A 24,807-nucleotide genomic window follows, 5' to 3' on the forward strand; every position below is an offset into this window, starting at 1 on the left:
TTTTTTATTTATTTATTTTTTTTTATATGCTTCGAATGGTCGTTCCTGTCATATCGCTGATTACTGACCCATTCCTCCTGGAGCACTTAGTCTAATTATTGAACTTTAAAGTGACCGTGTTCGTAATACCGAGTATGACAGTCCTTAGCTACGTAATGACGTAAAATAATGGCTGAAACTTGTGATTCGGCAAGAAGCAGCGCGCACTGCACCTACGCCAAACCGCGCGGCACAGTGGCACACACGAATACATCGCCGAGACACCGGCTTCGCGGAACAGGTAGCTCGCGCCCGCGTCGGCGCCCGCAGAAGTCGCAGATTGGCTGGCAGCCCGCGCGTTTTCCCCCTCCCTGTCGGCTAGCGCTCTGGAGTGGGGGGTGGTGCGAGAGGGAGAGAGTGGGGGTAAGCAATAGCGCGGGAGCTGCAATATAAGCGGGCGGACGCACCGTGCACGGCATACAGCTAGCATAGCCAGCGGTCTTGTGCTCGAAGAGACAGTTGCTCGTCGAATCTTTGCCTGTACCAAGAGACAGCCGACTTCGCCTTTCGCTCACTTCAGCAAGTGGATCAGCATGGAGAGCTCCGGTCTGCAGCGCAGCTTCTTGGTCGCGGCGCTTCTCGTCACCTGCCTTGCTGTCGCTCTCGACGCCGCGGCCGTCAGAACGAGGGTAAACAAGCAATGACATATCTACGTCTCTCATAAAACTAACCTAATCTTTCTTTATGCTAATGTCACTGGTACTTTTTGTTAGGTTCTTGAAAAACATTTTAATCCATAGCTGCGATACTTGCTCTCTTAGCTATCGCCACGATGAAATCTCGAATGAACTGCACAAATATACGTAATTTCTTGAGAAAATTATTCAGAGCTTTCTTCCTCTTTTCATTTTTAGCTTACATTTACAAGATTTTTAAAAAGTTCTTTCCAAGTTTAAAAGCTTGCAAAAAGGCATAGCCTCTTGTGAAATAGGTAGTACCTTGCTTTTTTCTGATATAATAGTATAATAAAATCCTTGTTAGGCGAATGTCAGTTCTATTCAAAAAGTATTTTCAGTGAACATACGTCCAGTGAACCTGCTGCAATGTTGCACCCTCTGTTTTACATCAACGTTATTAGCAGATTTAAAACTATTACTACCTTAATTTGTATGTAAATTAGAATTAAGTTTAACTTTTCTTTTAATGTCTTGGTGCCTTTCACTGTTTTCCTTTTCACAAGCTGGTCTGGGAGGTGGTACTGTTACAAAAATATGATATACAAATCTAGCTGGTACTGTATAAAATATGTTAAGGTGCCACTTTAAAGTAAAAGAAAAGTTCATGTTGTCCATGAAACAATACTATTGACTCCATTTAACTATGTTAGCTATTTCGTAGTTTTTTTTTGTCAATGATCGGAACTCGAATTTTTAGCTACTGCTTTCGAACTGATGAGATATTCAATTAAAGTAGCAGTTGCAAAGATGACTTATGGGTAGCTGGCACTGTTACAAAGCTGTGATGTGTAAATGTATTTAGGTACCAAGTAAAATATGTTACAATATTATTTCAAAGTAAAGAAAAGTTAAAGTTGTTTATGAAACAATTTTTTTGTCAGATTAACGGGATTGAATTTTTTGCTACTCCTTTCGAAAATATAAGATATAAAATTAAATTTCTAGTTGCAGAGATGTCATATTATTCACTATTCTGGGTTTCACAATGAAATTAGTTCAGCTGGATTAATAGCCGCAACGAGCACGAAAAAGTCGACGCTGTTTTCTCGAAAATGACAGCATCACAGCTGAGGCTAGAAATTGTGAGAGAAAATTTCTGCTGCATGTATTGTGACCATTACAAAGCTACGCTTTACTATTTTGCAAAGATAAGAGTTATTCCTGTGACTGCAGGGAACTGTAGGTGCCGGCCGCGGTGGTCTAGCGGTTCTAGGCGCGCAGTCCGGAAACGCGCGACTGCTACGGTCGCAGGTTCGAATCCTACCTCGGGCATGGATGTGTGTGATGTCCTTAGGTTAGTTAGGTTTAAGTAGTTCTAAGTTCTAGGGGACTGATGACCTCAGGTGTTAACTCCCATAGTGCTCAGAGCCATTTGAACCATTTTGAACTGTAGGTATAATTAGTTATGTGAGGGTTTCGATCGGTATTTTGTCAAACTGATTCGGTAAAATTAACAGTTTTAACGGTTCAGTCTCTATTCAGTCAATTCTGTAAATCTGTTACTCCATTCTGACACTATTGACAGTGTTTTGTGAACGTCGCTGATTAATTTCTGGACGTACTGGCCATTTCGCTGCTTGAAATTTCAGATGTCATCACACATGATATTCATAATTTTTGGATAAACATGCGAAATACTTAGCAGGCTATTTCCATAAGTTCGAAGGAAGACACCGCTCAAATATTCTATTTTTATTGATCAAAAAGCATAAATTTTTGTTGCCGATACGTACTTGTTAGCGTACGCATGGAACATCATTAAAAAATGAATGAATAGAAAGTTATTGCGATAAATGCGGCTTACAGTAACTGTCTGTGAGAGTGAGGTTGACTATTGTAATACAATTTCATATAAGGGGGATATTGCACTATCTATAGGTTGTGCAACTTCGCCACCCTCCTACCAAACATTATGGGGTGAATGTGAACTAAGGAATGGGATGAGACGGAAATGGATTGCGACCTTGTCGGCAGGGCATATTCTTAAGAGAACAAGGGGAACCACATAGATTGTGAGTTAGGATGAGCGGACGGGGATTTGAACGCTATCCATCTCGTATTCAAGTATAATGTCTTAATAAGTGCGCCGCATTGTTCCGTAGGAAATACCTGCGGGTACAACGTTAAGGTCCAAACAGTTCTATTGCCTGCTGGGAATCATTTAGTCAGCCGGACTGAATTCTGCGTTTGAGAGGAAAATATATGAACTTAAACTCTGATTACACTGAAACTCTAAAAGTTAACCTCTGTAGAGAACAGACATAGTAAACGACAAGACGCTACCTTACCAGGCACCGAGAAATAGACCGATAGATTGGTGCGCAGAGATTTCTGGACGGTTGTTCATGCTGTGGTGTCACCGTCCGTTTAGAACGTCACATTCGTTGCAAAGTCTTATACCAGAACATGAAACGCATACGAGATGAACGCCTCACGTTTAATTCTCGTCTGATAAACGAACCTCATAAAGGAACTCTTAAAGAGATTATTGACAGACGGCGTTGTTTCCTGCAGTAGGACCGAGATTTGGTTATCTGCATCAGGGAGTAAAATCTCTTCTTGGTCGTTCACTTTAAAAGCTCCAGACCCGGTCATGACGCAACACGTAATTTCATACATACACACTCACGTATAACGGCAAGAAGACTCGAAGCTTACTTACGAAATAAAATGCTTTTATGACATTACTTTAGTACAACAGTGGTGTCCTCGTATCTTAAAAGCAAAATTTACCTTTGATTCAGTGGGTTATGAAGGAGATATCCATGTAGCAATCTGAATTTCTCACAAGTCATTAACATGACTCCCTTCTTTCTCATATTACCTGACCCTACATTTGGAAAAGAAAAGAAACACTTTCTCTTAAAATAAAGAACAAAAGTTTCAGTAACAGACTGTTGGGAGTCGAACACTGCGGGTTCTCAAAGCTGTAACAGTATCCAAAAGCAGAGGGACTTCTTTGGCAGACAGCGAGTTATTGACGGTGATGCGCCATAAAAGATTCGGTATATTATCCAAGATGTGCAAACCGACAAATTAGTGCGGTAAAATTTACTGAATAGGCACTATTGCAGAATAAGACTCACATCTTACAAAATGAGTTAAAAGTCATATCATTGATCTTCTTCGCACAGTAATATGTTTACGATAATTGTGCACGATCTACGGAAAAAGGTGGTTAGCAAAGGAGAAAGAACTAACTTGTGCGTGTTCGTAAAGAGGGAAAAAGGCAAGAACTGAAGATTCGAATGAGACGAAAAACAAAAACAGATATAGAGAGCAGTAACACGTTGCAAAAAGAAGGCGACTGTCACGTCCAAAGGTCCAAAGCTGGCTTCAAAGTCACAGTGCCTATTATAAGTTGTGCGACATAGGCGAAACTCGGTAGGCGTGTTTCTACGTCTGGAAGATGATGTCTTTTTTTTAAATTTCGTGCCATCCGCTTAGAAGTGGAGCTAGTAGCACCGCTATGAGGATGCAAATCAGGTTTGCTTTAAATACACGCTGTAAAGGGCGTGTTCATTAGTTACCTTTGAGTTTGGACGTGGTTAGTTGATGTTGTCAAGAATGCCTTTAAGGCGGTAAAGACGCCATTCTCAGTACCTCACTGACATTGAATGAGATCGCGTAATAGTCCTACTAGAACTTGGATATACCTTCTGCGGTATTGCAGAAAGGCAAGGCAGGGATGTAACCAGGGAGGTACGTGACTGCTGGCAGCGGTCATCATGGCAATATACGGCCGCAAGAAGACAGGCTTCGGACGGCAACGTGACACTACCTAGAGGGAAGACCATTCTCTTCGGTCTATGGCTCTATCGCATCGTACTGCGTTTGTAGCAGCAGTTAGAGCGGAGTTGGCACCATAGTGACACAACGAAAGGTTACAAATCGGTTAGTTCTAGGGCAACTCTAAGCCAGGTACCTTGTAGCTTGCATTCCATTGACCCCAAACCATAGCCATTTGCGACTTCAGTGGTGTCAAGCGAGAGCTCATTGGAGGGCAGGGTGGAGTTCTGTTGCGTTTCCCGAGGAAAGCTGGTTCTATCTCGATGCCAGCTGAGGGCCTGCAACAGCCTGTCTGCATTCTAGACACACTGGACCCACACCTGTAGCTACGGTCCGTGGTGCGGTTTCGTATGACAGCAGGAGCACTCTCGTGGCTATCTCACAAATCCTGACTGCAAATTTGTACGGCAGTCGAGCTGCTGTGCTGCCACTCAAGAATAACTTTCCAAGACGTGTTTTCCAACAGGACAACGCTCGCGCACATACTGCTGTTGTAACCCAACATGCTCTACAAAGTGACCACATTTGCCTTGGCCTGTTCGATCACCATATCTGTCTCCAGTCGACCACATATGGAACATCATCGGATGACAACTCCAGCGTCATCCACAAACAGCACTAACCGTAACTCTAATGACCGTCGAAGTGCAACAGGCATACATGCATGCATCCCACAAACTGACGTCCGGCACCTGTACAACACAATGCATGCACGTTTGCATGCTTGCATTCAACATTCTCGTGGTTACACCTGTTATTAATGTACGATCAATTCACATTTACAATGGCTTATCTCGTGCTTACATTAACCAGTGATCTTGCAATGTTAATCATTTAAACGTGTTATCTAGACAAATGTGTTCCTAATATCATTTATTGGTGTTGCGGTTTTCTTCCGTCAGTGCATATATGGCGCTGTGTTGTCTAAGTTGGGATTCAGATCACGGTAAAAGTCCAGAGGCTCAGCCCCCCCCCCCCTCCCTGCCGCCCCCCCCCCCCACATATATGGGGGGAAGAACCTCTGAAAATAGGCAATGCACCACCAAATACTGTAATTTTAAAGAGATAAGAGGGTAGCTGTTCTTTGATAACATCAATAAAGATTATCTATTATGTTCTCTGTAATTTTTCAGTATAAAAAATGTATTTTGACGAATAAAATTCGTACAGTGTACATATCGAAATTTCGGTGTCTGGTTGGTTACTTGGTTGATTTGGGGGGGAGGGACCAAACAGCGAGGTCATCTGTCCAATCGGATTATGGAAAAATGGGGGAGGGAATTGGCCGTGCTCTTTTGAAGGAACAATCCCGTCAGAATTCTGATCCTCTTTGATGGTTGGTACTTCGTTTGCCTGTGATTAGATTAATTCAAATAGGCTTTATATATATATATATATATATATATATATATATATATATATATATATATATATATTGCTTAGTAGAGAACGAGGCACTCTTTCTGTGTGTCAAATGGGATTTTCTTCGTTGTTTCTTCTATACATAGGATGAACACGAGAACAGAAAGACAGCATCCCTGCGTTCGACTAAATACAGGGCAAAGAAACGGGAAAACACAGCATGCAGTAACAAGAAAGAAAATAACATGCCAGTGATGCTGCTGAAACTTCAGCGAAACGTATCTGGAAAATAAAACTAAAGATATAGTTGTGTTTTGCTCAAGACGGACTTCCTTCAAAAACAAATCTATAAGCACCTAGGAATTGGAACGACCACATAGCTGATATTTTGGGGAGGCATATCGAAGACTGTGTTTCACTGATATACACAACACGTACAAGATGCAACAGGTGTACTAAAGCGACCGCCTACGCTAGGTCTACTAAACGGACGGCCTACACTACGCTTGTCCGTACTCTGCTAGAGTATCGTTGTGCGGTATGGGATCCTTACCAGACGGGATTGACGGAGGATACCGAAAAATTCCAAAGAAGCGCAACTCGTTTTGGAGTGCTAATCATGAAAACAAAGGTATTTTCCGTTGTGGCGATATCTTTCCACGAAATCTGAATCACCAACTTTCTACTCTGAATGCGGAAATATTTTACTGTCGACAACATGATTATCGTAATAAAATATGAGAAATCGGAGCTCGCACGGAAAGATTTAAGTGTTCATTTTTCACTTGTGCTATTCGAGAGTGGAACGGTGCAGAAACAGTTTGAAGGTGGTTCGAAGAATCCTCTGTCAGGCACTTGAGTGTGAATTGCGAAGTAGTTATTTAGATATAGATGTGCGCCCTTTAGAATCCATCTCTGAGTCTTCCATTATTCTTTTTCCGTTTTACCCTTTACCGAACACTGTCTCTTCCGAGGATTTCAAATATCCTGCACCGTTTTAAACCGTAGAACGATTCTTTAAAGTGCTTTCATTTTTCTTGGGCCACGTTTCCATTATCGAGCCTGAAGTCAGAACTACCTAGGCGGGGACCTCGAGAAATATGAGCCTCGCAACGAACTTACGACGTCACACCAGTCGTCTTGTCCGTCATACTTCGTGAACGTCCGACTCCGTGCAGGGCCGCAGGAAACCAAGGTGCCAATTAAAAGATACCCACTAAACGTCTTATCTTTGTCGTGTGGTGTCGGGAGCTTGCGTGCATTTATACGCGCAGTTAACCATTATTAAACCTGTCTGAAATAGTTGTTTGCTCCCCACTGGGGATGGCTGTTGGCACTCGTAAGACCTGCAGAGTCAAGTGCCGTGACGTACGCGCCGCAGCCAGTCTTCCTCGTCGCCTTCGTATCTAACTCTCCAGTAGGACGATTAAATGGTCATGAAGTTCAGTAATGGGTAGAATGAGCATGAAACAGACGGAGAGTACGGAGTGTGGGGATGGGGACTGTGTTTTAGTTTCGCGTCGCAACGCTTCATGAGCTAGCTCAGTCGTTCAGTGAATCTGGACAAACCAACACTGTAGTGACAGGTGCTTAGCCGTCGTCTTGATAGTACGTGCAGAGGCCGCTTGGCTGCCGGCGGCGCTCGCGGCGTTCCCGTTGAGGCGGGGCGGCTGCGGTTACGAGCGAACACGGCGCGGTGTTCCATTCATGAGGCGGCCGGCCTGCGGGATAACCCCTGACCCGCGACCAGCAGCGGCACTTGTTTACTAGCCGCCGGCGTGCGTGCGTGTGGCCAGCTCTTCCCACGCTTCACGGCCTCGTCCGCTGGTTGCGCAATGCCGCGTCATCCGCCGAATTTCGGTCCTCTAGCCGGAACCGCTACGTTCACAGTGCAGCATCGGTGAAGTCCGGAAGAAACAAGAAAATGAGTATTATTACAGAAACCCCTTCTACACCTAGCGTATGAACTGGACTGACGCTTCAAGCCTGGATCCATTATCCCACATTCCGAAGCAAAGCAACACGTAAGCAAACCGGATAACAAATCAGTCGCCCATCCCTTCCAGGACAGAAAGTGAAATATCCTAGTATGCAAATAGTAACTTTGATAACGACCTCAGTTCGACGAAGAAGAGTGTCCATAAATTTGTACAGCTATGCTGAAGCCGCTCATTGCTAATTAGAGCCAGCAGAGACTCCAGATTGTAGGGAATATTGATCGCTACGCTTCACACGAAGTTCCAAGTAATACAACACATTTTCTGCAGAATTAAGATCGGGTGATTTAGCGGGACGGTCGAGATGTGATAGGATGCCTTATGGTTAATAAAACCTGAGCTTGCAGCATTGTAGACAGGCCTGTTGTCATCTTGGAAAACTCGATTGTACACAGCATATTCTTTATGGAGATCTATTAGATTCGTGCGTAAGTTCGTAGCGTTTTTCCATGAGTTTAGTAAACACAACAGATACACATAACAGAGGCTTTAATCATCAATAATATATTCGTCTTCACTATTTACGCCGGCCGGAGTGGCCGAGTGGTTCTAGGCGCTACAGCCTGGAACCGGGCGACCGCTACGGTCGCAGGTTCGAATCCTGCCTCGGGCATTGGTGTGTGTGTGTTGTCCTTAGGTTAGTTAGGTTTAAGTAGTTCTAAGTTCTAGGGGACTGATGACCTCAGAAGTTAAGTCCCATAGTGCTCAGAGCCATTTGAACCATTTTCACTATTTACAACAGTCTGCACACGCTGGCGTGGATTTTCAATTCCGCTATTGTAGAAATAACATGGTGTTGAGCCACAGAACTCGTCGAGCCGTGTTTGGAACACATTTTCATTCGAAAGCTTCTTGAAGGTTGTTCGATAGCGAACGGAGAAGGTGAAAATCTGAAGGTGCAAGATCGGGTGAGTAATGTGGGTATGGAATGACATTCCAACTCAACTCCCATAGAATGTTTTTTTGTCATTCTAGCAGAATGCAGGTGGGTATTGTTTCCGAGTAGCATCATTCCACGTAGTCTTCCTGATCGTTGTTCTTGGACTGCGTCTGCAAGACGTCTCATTTGTTGACAATAAATGTCGGCAGTGATGGTAACACCTCGGGGTAGCTATTCGTAGTGCACCACACCATCACCGAGCGAGGTGGCGCAGGGGTTAGCACACTGGGATCACATTTGGGAGGACGACGGTTCAAACCCTCGTCCAGCCATGCTGATTTAGGTTTTCCGTAATTTCCCTAAAGCGCTTCAGGCAAATGCTTAAATAGCTCCTTTGAAAGGGCACGGCCGACCTCCGTCCCCATCCTTCCCTAATTCGATGGGACCGATGACTTCTAACTTTACTGTTTGGTCCCTCCCCCCCCCCCGCCCCCCCCCCCCCTCCAGCCAACCAACCAAACTGTCACTGTTCCACCAGATGCATAACATTATCTTCTGTGGATGAGCGTAGGTCTTTGCACGGCGAGTTGCCGCTTCGTTTGGTCTCAACCATTCCTTTCTCTTCCTTATGTTAGCATAAAGGCACCATTTCTAGTCTCCAGTAACTGTAGAGGATAGGAATGGTTAGTGTTGTTCAAGAGTCAATTGATGACGAGCAGGCAGAGATTTACATATGGCCAGCCGCTGATTTTTATGATTTTGGCTTAGAGCATGCGGTCCCCGTACAACCGATTTTTGAACCTTCATCATTGCATGCAAACGTCGCACGATGGTGGAGTGATCACAGTTCATCACATTTACCAGTTCTAGAGTACACAGAGTACAGTGACGTGGATCACTGTGGATTAATGCGTTTAAAGGATCTTTATCAAACCACGAAGGTCTTCCTGAACATGGGTAGTAACGAATGTCAAAAGGATCCTTCTTAAAACAACAAAACTATTTTGTTGCCTTGGGTTATCCAATGGCATTATCATCATACACGGCGCAAATGTTTATGGCTGCCTCCACTGCTGTCACCACCCTATTGGACTCAAACGTTCAGATTTCTCCACTTGCTACTCCCATTTTCTAACATCCACAGCTCCACTCACTATCTGCAAATAAATAAGTCAATAAGTTAACTAAAACTGCAGAAATGAATTATAAATAGCAAACCACAATCCTAGGCGCTTCAGTCTGGAACCGCGCTGCTGCTACAGTCGCAGGTTCGAATCCTGCCTCGGGCATGAATGTGTGTGCTGTCCTTAGGTTAGTTAGGTTTAAGTAGTTCTAAGTCTAGGCGACTGATGACCTCAGATGTTAAGTCCTGTAGTGCTTAGAGCCATTTGAACCATTTTGAATTGCGTGAAAAACCGCAGAAATCAATGTGTGACGTACGACGAACGTACTCTTTAGGACAGAGTGGCAAAATTTGGCGTGGACTATGGCAGCAGACGACTGACGCGACTGCCTTTGCTAACAGCACAACATCCGCCTGCAGCCCCTCTCCTGGGCTCGTGACCGTATCTATTGGACCCTAGACGACTGGAAAACGGTGATCTGGTCAGATGAGTCCCGGTTTCAGTAGATAAGAGCTGATAATGGGGTTAGATTGTGACGCAGACACCACGAAGCCATGGATCCAAGTTGCCAATAGGGCACTGTCCAAGCTGGCTCTATAATGCTTTGGGCTGTTCTACTATGCAATGGACTGCGTCCTCTGATCCAGCTGAACCGACCATTGACTGGAAATCGTTGTACATGGACTTCATGCATCCAACCAACGATAAAATTCTTGTGGATGATTGTGCACTATGTCACTGGGCCACAATCGTTCGCTATTGGTTTTAGGAACATTCTGGACAATTCGAGCAAATGATTTGGCCGCCCAGATCACCCTACATGAATCCCATCGAACATCGAGAGTTTAGTTCGTGCAAAAATTCCTGCACCAACACTTTCGCTATTATGGTCGACTAAAGAGGCACCGCAATGGACTTCCAACGACTTGAAAGAGGTGTCCCATAACTTTGGTCACCTCAGTGTATGTGCCGGTGTCAGTTATGGCGTTTACGATGTACCCTTCTCGAAATGCCAATTGCAAGCAATTCCTTTCACAGTGTTTGGAAACTGATTCAGATGGACCTGCATTCACTCACAGCAGCAATTCGTGTTTGACAAGATGTGACACACGTGCCTGGTCTCTGTCGGATGGAATCTTTCTGCAGCCACTGTTCGTGTTACATGGCTGCGAATGGTATACCATACCTTGCAAACAAATTGGACACTCTGCATTGATACACCAACAAATCGGCCAACTTCATGCTCGATGTGGGTTCGTACACATCTTCACATAGACCCATCTTCCTGCCCTGATATCATTCAATCGACTGGCACATACACACCACTTCACTGCTATGACGTACATCGGCGGTGGAGGGTTACATGCGCGACTGTTGCCAGTCATACATCATCTACAGCACACTTAAGTGATATGTGTGCCGTTTTAGAGGCTGACTTTAATACATTGTGCGGCGAGCTTACCATTCCATACAAACACCTCATCTCTAAGGTATCGATGAGGCTTTTGTCACTTACCTCGATGCTCCAGTCGTCGCAGTCATCGCCATGGTTCGCATCATCTGTGATCGGCAGCGATGCAGGTGCACTCCCCGTGCCGAAAAATGCATTGACTTCATAATTTATACACATTGAGAGATGCGCGTACACATTACAGACTATGATATTTTCGGACTGGAACATGTTTCATCTGAGTTAAATCAAGAATAGTTCCACTTCTCCTCTCAGGTTCTGACAATAGAGTTTTGTACTGTTTTGCAATGTCTATATTTCACAGTGTACTACATATTATCCTTCAGACATACATGCTTGCACTGTAGAAAACAGACAATGTGAAATAGTATCACATGCCTGGATAAGTCACGACAATAATACGAGGGCTATTCAGAAAGTTAAGTTCCAATCGGTCGCGAAATGGAGCTCACTGTGAAAACCCAATGAAGTTTTGCACTGATGTGTTGGGTAGTGTCCCTAGTATTCCTGTCGATTGAGGTACTTCGCTCTTTTCAATTCTGACCTCACAGTGAGCTAGTAAAATGCCTAGAAAATATTATCTCCCGCAAAGTATGAGGGGCTGGTGAGAGATTTCGCCTGATGTCGTGCAGCCCGCATAACACAACTGCCATGCGTTTCGTTCTTGATGACAATTCTCGGCCGATATCAACAGGGGCAATCAAGATGCTCCTGCAGCGTTTTCGATGATCACCCACAACACAGCCCGTAATTGGCGCATCCTGAGTTTCATCTCTGCTCACATGAGCCACTGGCTATGAAGACACCATTTTTACACAGACAATGGGCTGCAGACGAGCGTAGAGAATTGCTGGAACACAGGCGGCTACATTCTATGATGAGGGTATTGGAAAATTGGTGCAACACTACCACTAATGTCGAAGTCGGAGTGCTGACTATGCAGAGAAGTAACTGGAATGTGTAGCTAACTTTTGCACATTACATATTTTTGATATTCACATAGGTTTACATTTCACGACCGATCGGAACTTACTTCCCGAACAGCCCTCGTGAATAAGTCGCTCCCTGTGCGGGAATCACGGCATCTGTGCGAGTGCGGGTTGCCGACACAGAGTAACACGTGAGGGTTTGGTTTGGCCTGGGAGGCGCTCTCGGGTAGCCGAAATGGTTAAGGTGAGCCCTCGAGTAAAGTGAGAAATCCGTATTCGAGTCCCTAACCAGTATAAATTTTCATAAGTCACGAATAAATCGAACAGCTGAAGTGTAATCGTATTTGCAATTGCGAATACATTCTTCTATATAGGCCTAAACATTTAGTTATGCATGGCAGCTATATGAACTGTCATTCATGATCTTTAACTGCACTAGACAGAAAAACTCATGCCATTATCGTTAATTTGCCCTATTTTGTATTGGATGTGTAGATTCCATTTTTTAGGCTCATTTTAATAGATTTTCAGGTTTGCTTTGAAAATTGCTCTATTGTTTAACTCGTTGTTCGATTTTATTTGCACTAGAGACAAAACGTACAATTTCGTCAGCTAGTATCATGAGCCTAACAACATTAGCAGTACTTCACATTTATGCATATTTAGTAACTGATTTGGAGAATGGAGTAGGATATAATGCTCACGGGACGAGAAACGTATGTTAGTCGATGACAGTGAGGCAGAGGCTGAGCACAAGTCTGTAGTGGACAGGAGCGGAAATTGGAAATTTGTGGTAAGGTCTTACGAGACCAAACTGCTGAGATCATCGGTCCCTAAGCTTACACACTACTTAATCCAACCTAAACTAACTTACGCTAAGGACGAGAAACCCACCCACGCCCGAGGGAGGACTCGAACCTCTGACGGGGGGAGCCGAGCGGACCGTGGAAAGGTGTGAGAATTTCCTCTGTGAAGGACTCTTCCTGGTGTTCAGCTGAAGTGATTTAATGAAACGAACTAACCGCATTGCTAGGCTGAAAGAAGAGGGGAGTGTATCCGACTTTCAGTTGTTTCCCTGACATAGGTTTTTATAAATAATTTTGCGATCATGTCTAATAAAGGATCATTTATAAGAAGACAAGAATTTGTAATCTGATTTTCAGTTTGTAACTCCTCTGATCTTATAGTTCCTTTCAAATGGCGTAACTCCTGGATAAAGGGAACATTAAAGACAGTTTCCTGTTTGATTTTGGTATCTATTGTCCGTGCTGTTACACATTAGTTTTAACTTTTGAACTTTCGCCTCTGGAATAGTACATACCCGCTGACGCCATCCATTTGGAATGACCGCAGTTACGAGCGATTTTATCTCGACTGCGCCGGGAGCGGACTGCGCAGTTCCCCAAACTGAAACAAAAAGTGCCTTTTGGGGCGATAACGACGATGGTCGATGTTTTCGAAGGAAGGGGCGGCCGAATGGGATAAACAAGAGCAGACGGTGACGCGCACGCGTTGTGCAATGTCTTGTCAACCGATGGCAGGCGGGCTTTACGCACGAGATTAACGGGCAGCGTGTGTTTGTGTGTGTGTATGTGGTGGTGGTGGTGAGGGGGGAGGCGAGGTGAGAGGAGGGGAGGGGCAGGGGGAGCGAAGGTCGTGACTGCTGGAGTCTCGCGCAGTGATGAATGGCCGATGCTCGGCGACAGTATCCACAATGAAACCAGTCACGCGCCTGCCTAGAACCTTGTGATGAAACTGTTGTGACAACTCAAAGCTGCTTGACGGTCTGGCCAACCTGGGCTGCTGCTACCAGTCACAGCCAGTGAGGGACAGCTCCGTTGACAGAACGCTGTCCCCGAAACGACAGGTGTTACAAACCGTAGAGATAGACAAGGTCAATATTTTACAACTAGCTGAGTACCCAGTGTTGTCTGGGTATGTATTTATTCCAATTCTGTTAACCAATCTCCTCGTTTCCCCTCTCTTCGCCCATCTCCTCTGCCCTCCTCTCTTGCCCCTTCCCCCTATCTCCGTCCACTTTCTCCACCCCCCCCCCCAAATGTCTTATCTCCTCCCGTACCTATCTCTGCCCATCTGCTCCTGCCACCTAGGTCGACCTGCTCCTTCCCCTCTTCCCCATTTGCCTATCTCCTCCACCCCCCTCCCCTTTGAGTCCATTCCATCTTGCCCCTCTATCTCCTCCTCACTCACTTTATCTCCTCCGCCCACTCTCCCTGTCCATCTCATCCACCCCTCTCTCTGCCAATCTCCCCTACCCTTTCTTCTTTATTTCCTCCTCCCTGTCTGTCTGCTCATCTGCTCCAGCCCCTTTGCCCATGTCCTTCCTCCTCTCTGCTTTCCTTCTCCTTTCCCCTTTCTCTGTCCATTTGCACCCCCTCTTCCCTGCCCTCTCCCTCCCTCTGTCTGTCAGTTCGTCTCTTCCTCCCCCCTTCTCCGTTCACGTTATCACCCTTACTCCGACAGCGTTTTCTGGTTCAAATCCCCACACTATTTCTTTCTGCATAGTAATACATGTATCACGTTTGTTTGAGATCAATCCAAGAATTAAGGGGCAGCTTTTTAGCCGTGACTCTGGTAGTATGCACACGTGTCACATATAACTGACGCATATTTAATATATTTCACACATATTTGTACACATATTTCACCTCTATATGTGGCGAATATCGTTCTGCAGCTAAAGTTTCACACAGCTCAATCTCTATGACGTCGTTATCTCCTGAACGATGTCCTACAATGATATAATGTTACGGATACATTAAGTGGCATATCTGAATACTGCAAAATGTGTCGTGAATACAGTTAGTAGTTAAGAATTAATAAATTAAAACTTCAAAACTGACGCGGCAGTTTTACTGCATGAATAGGGAAAAATGTTGTAAGCGATTAATTTTTTCCCTTTCATCATTGTGTAGGGCTTTCCAGCGAGAAAAATCTCTTAAAAGTTTGAAATTACATGTAAATTTTGTTGCTAGCCACTAGGTGCTCTCATTCTCAAATACTGGATGAATAAAGTCTGCGAATTCGCGCGTCTTGAGCTGCACTACTTTTTCAGCCCCACCCTCGTATCTTTAATAGATAGGTGGTTATTAGCCACGCGGCGGTTCTCTCCAGGCCATAAGTGGTATCTGTACCAAGTTTGGTTGAAATCGGTACAGTGGTTTAGGAGGACATGTGGAACATATACATACATCCAATTTATAATATGTATGGATATCCAGAAGGCGACTAGAATTTGTAACGGAGCTTCTTTGACTTCTCAGTGATGAGGCAATATTTTGCAGAAAATTTCACAAAACGTCATTCCGTAATTACTACAGAAAGTTGGAACCTAGAGGATGTATCAAGAATGTGAGAGAAAATACTGTATTAAAATGTGGTCATGATCGACTTCCACGTCCCTAGGAAATGGAATGAAAATTATAGGCTTCAGCGAAGGGGAAATTCAGACCAGGCGTAAGCTCGCCTCGGAGCTCCAGCGTACCTCACGGCTTAAAAGTGACTGAAAACATCTTAATATCCGCCTGGGCTGATGAAAGGATAGCTGATACGGAAAGAGACTTGCTGTTGCGGTGGGGGTGCGGTAAGGATGTTTTTGACCCGCGCTGACCTCGGGCTATGGTTATAGGGGGCGACCTACAGTTTAACGTGGACTGCGAAACTTTGAATTTTTCGCGTGTACCAATCATTGTCGGAAACGAATGAAATGACAAGTGCCAGAATAAATCGTAGGACCGACTTATAGACTAAGCCACAGCTTAATTCAGTCATTGAAGCTGAGGAATTATGATTTCCTAGTAACGTGTCTTTTTTTTTGTTGCAGAGGGACGTTGACGAATCGACGAATGAGAACCACGTCAAGATGTGTCACGCCAGTACGCCGTGCGGGTGGGCTGTCTACGTTCCCTACACCAGGCGTGTCGACTACTTCATGAAGAACACGTAAGTAACTCGTATATTTTGCCCAAGCCTGAAGTGGTTAGTTAGTGACATGACCTATATACCATTTGAACTATTCTTCTATCAAAACGATGTGGAACTAGTCAGTTTTATGTCATTCTCCCCCAGGGTGAGACACAGGAGGGAGGCAACCAAACCGTCTCAGAGTCTTCCTCCAATATAGTTGTTCCAATTCATTCTGTAGAATTTTGCGAGAACAGTACCGTATTGCTTCCAGATATTCCATTTTAAGTTCCCCCGAGCACCTCCGTTACATTTTCGTATTGGCTACAGCGATCTAGTACATTCCTAGTACTGTATCTGAAATCGACTGATATCTATTGCCACAACTCGATAATGATCCCAAACGCTGGCGTAGTACTCGAGAATTGGTCGGAGATGCATGTTGTGTGCTATTTACTTTGCTGGTGCACTACAGTTTCGTAAAACCTTTCTAACAAATCTAACTACTCCGTTCGCCTTCCTTAGTACATGTTTTACGTGATCTTCCCATTTCATATCGTTAGTATTAAACCTGAATGTTCAAACGAAGTGATGAGCTCCAAATTTCACCAGTAATCTCGTGGCTAAAAACAGTCTGGCCACTGTGCTATGAGAACTGCCTTGCATTTTTCCACGTTTTAATAGAGCTGGCATTCATTACACCAAGTGGAAATCACAAGTCCGTCTGCATTTCCCTTTCAACGTCCATTAATGATATTTTCTGTAGATAACAGCATCCTTATTCAGCTGGCTGATAATGCAGCTAATCCAATCTTACAAACTGTAGTATATTTTCAGTTGGCCGGATACGTGCTTGCACCAACTACTGCGTCTAATCGGAGCCACATAGTACGTCTTTCACTTCATTATGGAACTTTGGTGAGCGTAGGTACGTACTGACGCAGTGGAAGTGTTCTGTCGTGTGCAGTGCGTTGCAGCTCTCTAGCGCTCAATGCTCGTGGGATAAACCGTCTTTCCCGACAAAGGGGCAATGTTTAGGTGGATAAAAACAAAGGCGTGAGACGGATTCTGTTATTAATGTGAAGGATAAGGGACCTGAAATGAAACGCTGGAAAGTATTCGACGAGTTCGTGCTTCTGTACAACAAAGCCCACAGCGATCTGTCCGTCGCCATTCCAAAACATTACAAGCCCCTCGCACGTCTTTGCAGAGGATGGCGAAACAGAATTTAAAGTTTCATCATTATAAGCTGCAAGTGACCCGACAGCTATGACCGGCAGATAAAGTGTGTATTCGCATTTCCTCACAACATTACTAGGATTGACTAGGACGACGCATTTCTGACAAATCACGTGACGTCTCATGAGACAAAATTTCCATTGAATGGGCTTGTCAATAAACAATACTTCTGATACTAACCGGACATAAACTCGCAGCTCTTTCATGGAAAGACCCAGGGCAGCCCAAAGGTCGTTATCTGCTGTGCGACTGGAATGACTGAACCATGATTTTTTGAAAACAACATGGTCGGCCAGTGAGGGTCAATTCCCAGCAGTTGCGACCGTGATTACCAATTTCTCCATTCTATAGATGCAGAGACATTGCCGTCTGAAAGCGATGTTGTTTCCGCAAAATGAGATTACAGCCCGTAATTCACTGTTACGAAATGCATTCGCAAATTGCGAATACGTTAGGACGCCAGTTGTACATGAAAGTTTGTGCCAGGCTGGAGCTCGGACCCGGTTTACCAGTTTATCGCGAGCAGTCTCCCAAACAACTTTTTTTTCCCTCATGTTAACTGAATCTTCCGTCCGTTCCTGGTGGAACAACATTATAATAAATGAAAAACGCTAGTTTGCTTTTGTTCTGCAGTATTGCATTTATTGTGTTAGGTTTTCGGCTTAAAAGGCCATCTTCAGACATTTACTGACTATTGTCGCCGAAGAAGTTACAATGTTTGTAAACTATGTTGGAAAAGAAGTTACACATGACACTTACAGTAAATAACATCTTTGAAGGTGTGGTGGCAGTGCAATGTAGAAAGCAAAAAATTGAATAGTAAATAAACAGGAAAAACTTTAACACAAAACTGGAACAGCAAGCCTACATAACAGTTCATATTAATAACCAAAATCGATAAAATAAAATTAGTGCTTAACAAGGCTACTTCAGCAGTTGTAAAACATGAAGAATGATATGCAAACCAATTAAAAGAAAGAATTATCAATGTAACTACAGAATATACGAGGAACTTACGCAATATCAATAAGATAAACAGAAATTAATAAATGTAGGAATATGGAGGAGTGTGAGGGAACATACAGTAAATGCCATCTTTGAAAACGCGGTAGTTCTGCATGTCAAAAGTAAAAAGTAAAACAATATTTAATGTAAGTTGTTACATAGGCACAACTTCGAGTATAGTGTTAGTGTTTATCTTGTTTGCTCCGTTTATATATGTATATTGTTCAACTTTTTACCACAGTAGCACAAAAGGTGTTATTTACTTCCCGTAAACAGATAAAATATTTAAATGTATGAATACTTACCTGACAAATCTAGGGTTTCTATGAATAATGAGGTAATATTTTACGTTTCTTTTGTTCACAGGTGCGAGTGCCCGAAAGGCAAGACGTGCACCAGGACGGATGATGACCTCTCCGTGTCTGCTTACGTCTACAGGTGCAGAGACGCGTAGATCGCAGTATCAGCGGTCCCTGCAACGCCACTGCGCGGGCAGCCACACGATTCTGCTACTACCGATGCATAACTTGTTCCTATTGTCTACATCTCAGCAGCAGTTCGTCGTCCACATCAAATCTTCATTTTCCTTCAAACCATTTTTTCAGCTTACATTCATCAACTCTTTATGTACGGAGATCAGTTCCTATGTTCATGGAACGCTCAAGTGGTCCATTAGATGGGAGAATTAAAAGTTAGTTTGAAGAAGATATTTGATCTTAAATTGATATGTGTACGTTGGTTGGTCCAGAACGAAAGTAGTGCCTCATATTTTTTACTTCATCCGTGACACCAGTTCCAAATATTTTTGCAAAATAACTTACTACAATAGCTTATTGTAGAGACATTTTTTCATACAGAAAACCCTCTTTATACGAAATTTTTGTCCCCTTTCTTCAACCATTCAGTATTCACGTTTCCCCAAGTGGGAAACTGTATTTCAGTCAGTGTGAACTTGTGTCCACAGATAACTTGTGAGATACTGGTCATGCCGCTGGCAGTGACAACATCGAAATCATAACACCTCTGTTGGTATGTTTTATTTACTCGCGTGAAAGGCCAGTACTGTAGGGTCATAGCTTAGTACTGGCTGGATATGCGTATTTAGTCACTTGGGAAGGAAACAGTAGTCTCTTATTTAAAACAGGAACTTAATATGAGGTACTATGTTTTGTTCAGACTGCTCTTCAGTATTCTTCTCATCAGTGCAGCAGAGCACATAGCCATAGAAGACGAATGCACTGCACAACATTAATGTGGTAATATGTTCTACGACACAAAATTTGTTAAAGAAACATCTTTTATCAATTTAATGAATACTAGAAAATTCAGCAGCTGATAAATTAAGATTTCACTGTCGTTGTAAAAAAGATGTTGACCCTTTAATCAGTGTATTTCAGTATAATGTGATTAGTTTTCACAGAATTAGCAGTCATTTCTTCTTGATAAATAATACAGTATTGTACCCCTGTACTTAATTATACAATTTAGAACTGAACACACAGATCAAAATGTATATCTTATTACGAAAAAAAAATATTGGTAGTTTTCTTAACAAATTTAGTTTCGCAAAGTTATCAGAACACAGATTTTTATATTAAGAAACAATTGTGTTGTTTTCTGAACATCTGATTTCGTGTTCTGTCTGTAAATGTCGATCATCTACAACAAATATCATCCCAAAATACCATTTACTTGTAAATAATTGCATACTTATTCAGTATCATGTGAAATAGGTGTTGTTCCACATGAACGTACCAGACTGTGTCACATGTTAAATAGCACATTTCAGGTTCTAATTTATTTGTTTAATATTCTATCAGACAACAAACGCTAATTTCAAATGTAAATTATCGTTTTATTTATTGTTGTATAGTAGCTTGTATTTATACTCAGTATTTTTTTAATAATTTTGTTACTCCTTGTTATAAAGTAGTGTGCAAAAGTAAGATGTTGCATATGACATCAAATAATTTTTGTTTAATAAAAAGAAAGTAATATATATTGTAGTTTCAGTCATTTCCTAAATGTGATAATATGGAATTACTTCCAGTTCCAAATTCATGCTGTATTATATATTTATGCAATATCAAAACAGAGAAAAATGCTTTCAATGTATGAGAAGATAACATGGTCAAGTCATTTGAAAATTGATTTTGGAACTTCGAATGCTACTCACGACCAAATAAATAAGCATCCACTTCCGTTAATACAAAATGCAACAACAGAGACGACTCTTTAGTCTATAATCAAATGACGTTTTCAGAATGTACGTATTTACACCTTATGATTTGCATTTTGCTTGGTTATCAAGATGTCTAACGCTAGTGTGAAATAATAACCAACGGTAACATTCTTTCTATCAGTGGTAGCAGAATCTGTGTAGCGAGGAAATAAGAATCTATTTTGTTAAACAATATGGTAATATAATGTCTCCTTCATGAGTATGAGTTCGTCTTAATTTATATTTTCTGTTATTTTCATCTGGGCTTGCCATGGAACAAGTGCTTGAAAATGTCAGGACAGTTGCCATGGCAAGTCTACTGCTGAATTACAAAAATATTTTAACGTACTTTTTGTTGACATAGGTATCATTGTTAAGTATTCATCAGAACCCGGTACATTGTGTGACTCACCAGTGCTTGACATAATCTGTTTGGTAGGTTTAATTGAAATGGTGTGTCATCTAAATTTATAGAATTCTCCAGTCTCGATCTTTATTTCTGCAGATTTTAAATAACAGTGGAGTTTACTGAAGTTCGAATCTAAAAATTGATTTAATGTTGATAACAGAAGTATTGCATGAAGCAAAAACAGAGAAATGAGGGCACTAAGTCCAGTTAGTTCCGATACACCTATAAGTAGAATGAAAACTATCGTAGCACACGAGTCGAAGAGAAGAGGTACACTTGGTAGGTATTTCAAAGACAACAGATTTGTACAATAGAATGAAAGTCGGAGTCCATGTAAAACTTGGAGAGTACTGAAAATGCGACAGATTTGTAGAGTAGAAAGAAATATCGGATTTCATGCAAGTTAGACTTTTTCTTACCTAAAAACAGAAAAAAATAGACCCCTGACCAGTACTCAATCTAATCTCCCCAGAAAATCGGTCAGCACACCCGATGTGTGCTGTATCTCACCACTGTGACATTACTCGCACATTTTTAATCAAAGTAATGCTCTACTTTCAAATAAATTTTTACACTAATCTGTGAATTATATAACGCTGACAGGAAACGAGCATTATTATTATTTAATGTCTTTTTAGAATCTCTTTTTAGAACCCGTTATTAGCTTTCCGTACCTCAATTGGTAAAGACGGAAGCCTTATAAAATCAATTTGTTGTCCGTCTGTCTGTCTCAGGAGCGGTTAGACGTATCAAGCTGAAACTAATGTCACTAAGATCTACGGTCCCCTGGCGGTGTAAAACATTGAAGCTTCTAAGTCAATGCAATCAAGATATACGGCTATTTACGTCATACATTTTGATACTCCCAAACACACTCATCAAAGCCTACTTCCCGCTGAAATTTAACAAGAAGGAAGGATTCACAATACAACCAAAGGAATAATCCGAAAACAGTTAACCTGTAATTACATTACACGAAAGAAATTTGTCATATATTAACGGACTGTCTGCCTGCCAATACGTCTGTTCAGACCACCTTTTTTTTTTTTTTTTTTTTTTTTTTTTGAGAAACGGATAGACGCATATCAAATCCGAATTTATACTACATATTGAGGTCTATGGTCGTTTACTGGTGTAAAAAAAATTAAGGCTCTAAGTCAATGCTATCAAAAGACAGGACCATTTATGTCACCTTTTTGATACTCTCAAACTCATTCATTACAACATATAGGGTACAACTCGTTGACGTACATTTATGAAATTTGGCAAGAATCAGGGATTCGAAACACAAGTGAAGGAAAAAATCCGAAAATTGTTAATTTGTCATTAAATCACACGTGAAAAATATTTCTTTTGTCAATTGGTATCCCACCTATAACGTGAAACTAAGACATTCTCGAAAGTCTTGGAATCCTTGGGGACCGATAACTTGCGACTATCAGTGCAGATAACGGGCAAAAATTGGCGCGATTATCGATTCCCGAAGCTGATGACTATTTTTATACATAATTAAATCTGTACAGAGCCCTCACGGTACGAGTCCTACTCGTACCTGGCCAATTTTATTTCGATATGTAGAAGAGAGATTAAGGAAAGGCAAACCTAAATTTCTAGCATTTGTAGCCTTAGAGAAAGCTTTTGACAATGTTGAATGGAATACTCTCTTTCAAATTCTAACGGTGGCAGGAGTAAAATACAGGGAGCAAAAGGCTATTTACAATTTGTACGGAAACCAGATGGCAGTTATAAGAGTCGAGGGGCATGAAAGGGAAGCAGTTGTTGGAAAGGGAATGAGACAGGGTTGTAGCCTATCCTCGATGTTATTCAATCTATATATTGAGCAAGCAGTAAAGGAAACAAAAGAAAAATTCGGAGTGGGTATTAAAATCCATGGAGAAGAAATAAAACTTTGAGGTCGTAATTCTGTCAGAAACAGCAAAGGACCTGGAAGAGCAGTTGAACGGAATTGACAGTGTCTTGTAAGGAAGATATAAGATGAACGTCAACAAAAGCAGAACGAGGATAATGATATGTAGTATAATTAAGTCGGATGATGCAGAGGGAATTAGATTAGGAAATGAGACACTTAAAGTAGTAAATGAATTTTGCTATTTGGAGAGCAAAATAACTAATGATGGTCGAAGTAGAGAGGATATAAGATGTAGACTGGCAATGGCAAGGGAAGCGTTTCTGAAGAAGAGAAATTTGTTAACAGCGTGTATAGATTTAAGTGTCAGGAAGTCGTTTCTGAAAGTATTTGTATGGAGTGTAGCCATGTATGGAAGTGAAACATAGACGATAAGTAGTTTAGACAAGAAGAGAATTTAAGCTTTCGAAATGTAGTGCTACAGAAGAATGCTGAAGATTAGATGGGTAGATCACATAACTAATGAGGAGGTACTGAATAGAATTGGGGAGAAGAGAAATTTGTGGCACAACGTGACTAGAAGAAGGGATCGGTTGGTAGGACATGTTCTGAGGCATCAAGGGATCATCAATTTAATATTGAAGAGCAGCTGGAGGGTAAAAATCGTAGAGGGAGACCAAGAGATGAATACACTAAGCAGATTCAGAAGGATGTAGGTTGCAGTAGGTACTGGGAGACGAAGAAGCTTGCACAGGATAGCGCAGCATGGAGAGCTGCATCTAACCAGTCTCTGGACTGAAGACCACAACAACAACAACATTGTCTCACTATTTCTTACGTTACTTCTGCTGGTATGTATGGAGAGCTTCATTCTATGAAAGATTTCAGGCTGTTATTATGAAAGGAATAAACGCGAGAAAACGTCACTTACCGTAAACGAAGCAAGGTCTGGATCATTTTTATTGCCACGATGGGTTTCGGTCGAATTAGCCCATCGTAATCTAGACTGTGGGTCGTTTATAAAATTATGAAAAAAAAAGATCTTGTTTCCCCTGACGACAGTGTGCTGTCTTTCTGCACAATACATTTGCATTTTTCGTCCATCAGCATACGCGATGCTACATTCCAAAATGGCCTCTCAATAATAGGAAATACATACCGATCAATAAGCCAACACATGATGATGAGTCTGAAGGGGTGTAGCTTTTTTTAATCTTTTTTGCAGATTCCTTTAATATTTCAAAACTTTATTATTTCTAAATCTCTATAGCAGACGAGTTCCTGGGCAGTTTCCAGAAAACTGCTAATTTGGTTGCCAAAAAACCGACCTGTTTGTCCTCCAAACGAGACATTCTAATATTGCTGCATATGTGGACCGAGCTATGTGGTTCAATGGTCAACAGTCTCGACTCATTTTCATGTACAGGAACCGGAATGCTGGTTTCCTTTCAAATGGTACCAAAGGGACCGAAGTGCTTAACGTTCCTATTCGCCGAAGCGAACGCCGTCAACACGATCACACTCTCCGAGACACTGAGGAGAGATCTGAAATTTCATCCAGGAAAGTCTGGACCTCAGAAACTTTACGCCACCCTGGCCAGCCATATACGAGTACTAGCACACAGCTCATGCAGTCCTCCTGGCGGTTTGCGGGCGCCGAGCTGGCATCCGATGACGTTCCATCAGGTTCTCATCAGACGAATTTTGTGGCCAAGACATCAATGTAAGTTGACTATTGAGCTCCTGCAAGATGCCACCGCCATCAAGGAAGACATCAAGCATGAAAGAATGCAGGTCGTCCGCAGTACCGTTCACTAGTCAACAGCTGGCATGTTGATTTAGATTACTAACACAGGTCGCAAGACAGTCCAGGT

The 24,807-nt window shown here is 42.4% G+C and overlaps 1 protein-coding gene across 1 annotated transcript; it reads left to right on the top strand.

Annotated features, from left to right (window-relative positions):
• The first annotated feature begins 445 nt into the window (after positions 1-445).
• LOC124788067 lies at positions 446-20,395 on the top strand. Its single transcript, XM_047255160.1, has 3 exons — positions 446-668; positions 16,113-16,231; positions 18,803-20,395. The coding sequence occupies exons 1-3, from the start codon at positions 573-575 to the stop codon at positions 18,888-18,890; spliced, it is 303 nt and encodes a 100-aa protein (XP_047111116.1). The 5' UTR covers positions 446-572; the 3' UTR covers positions 18,891-20,395.
• The last annotated feature ends 4,412 nt before the right edge of the window (positions 20,396-24,807 follow it).

The sequence above is a fragment of the Schistocerca piceifrons genome, chromosome 3 (genome assembly GCF_021461385.2).
Source record: "Schistocerca piceifrons isolate TAMUIC-IGC-003096 chromosome 3, iqSchPice1.1, whole genome shotgun sequence".
Lineage (NCBI taxonomy): Eukaryota > Metazoa > Arthropoda > Insecta > Orthoptera > Acrididae > Schistocerca > Schistocerca piceifrons.

Coding starts and splice junctions, on each gene's coding strand:
- LOC124788067 (XM_047255160.1), top strand. CDS start 573: ATGGAGAGCTCCGGTCTGCAGCGCAGCTTCTTGGTCGCGGCGCTTCTC. Junction 669..16,112: donor CCGCGGCCGTCAGAACGAGG/GTAAACAAGCAA, acceptor TTTTTGTTGCAG/AGGGACGTTGACGAATCGAC. Junction 16,232..18,802: donor GACTACTTCATGAAGAACAC/GTAAGTAACTCG, acceptor TTTTGTTCACAG/GTGCGAGTGCCCGAAAGGCA.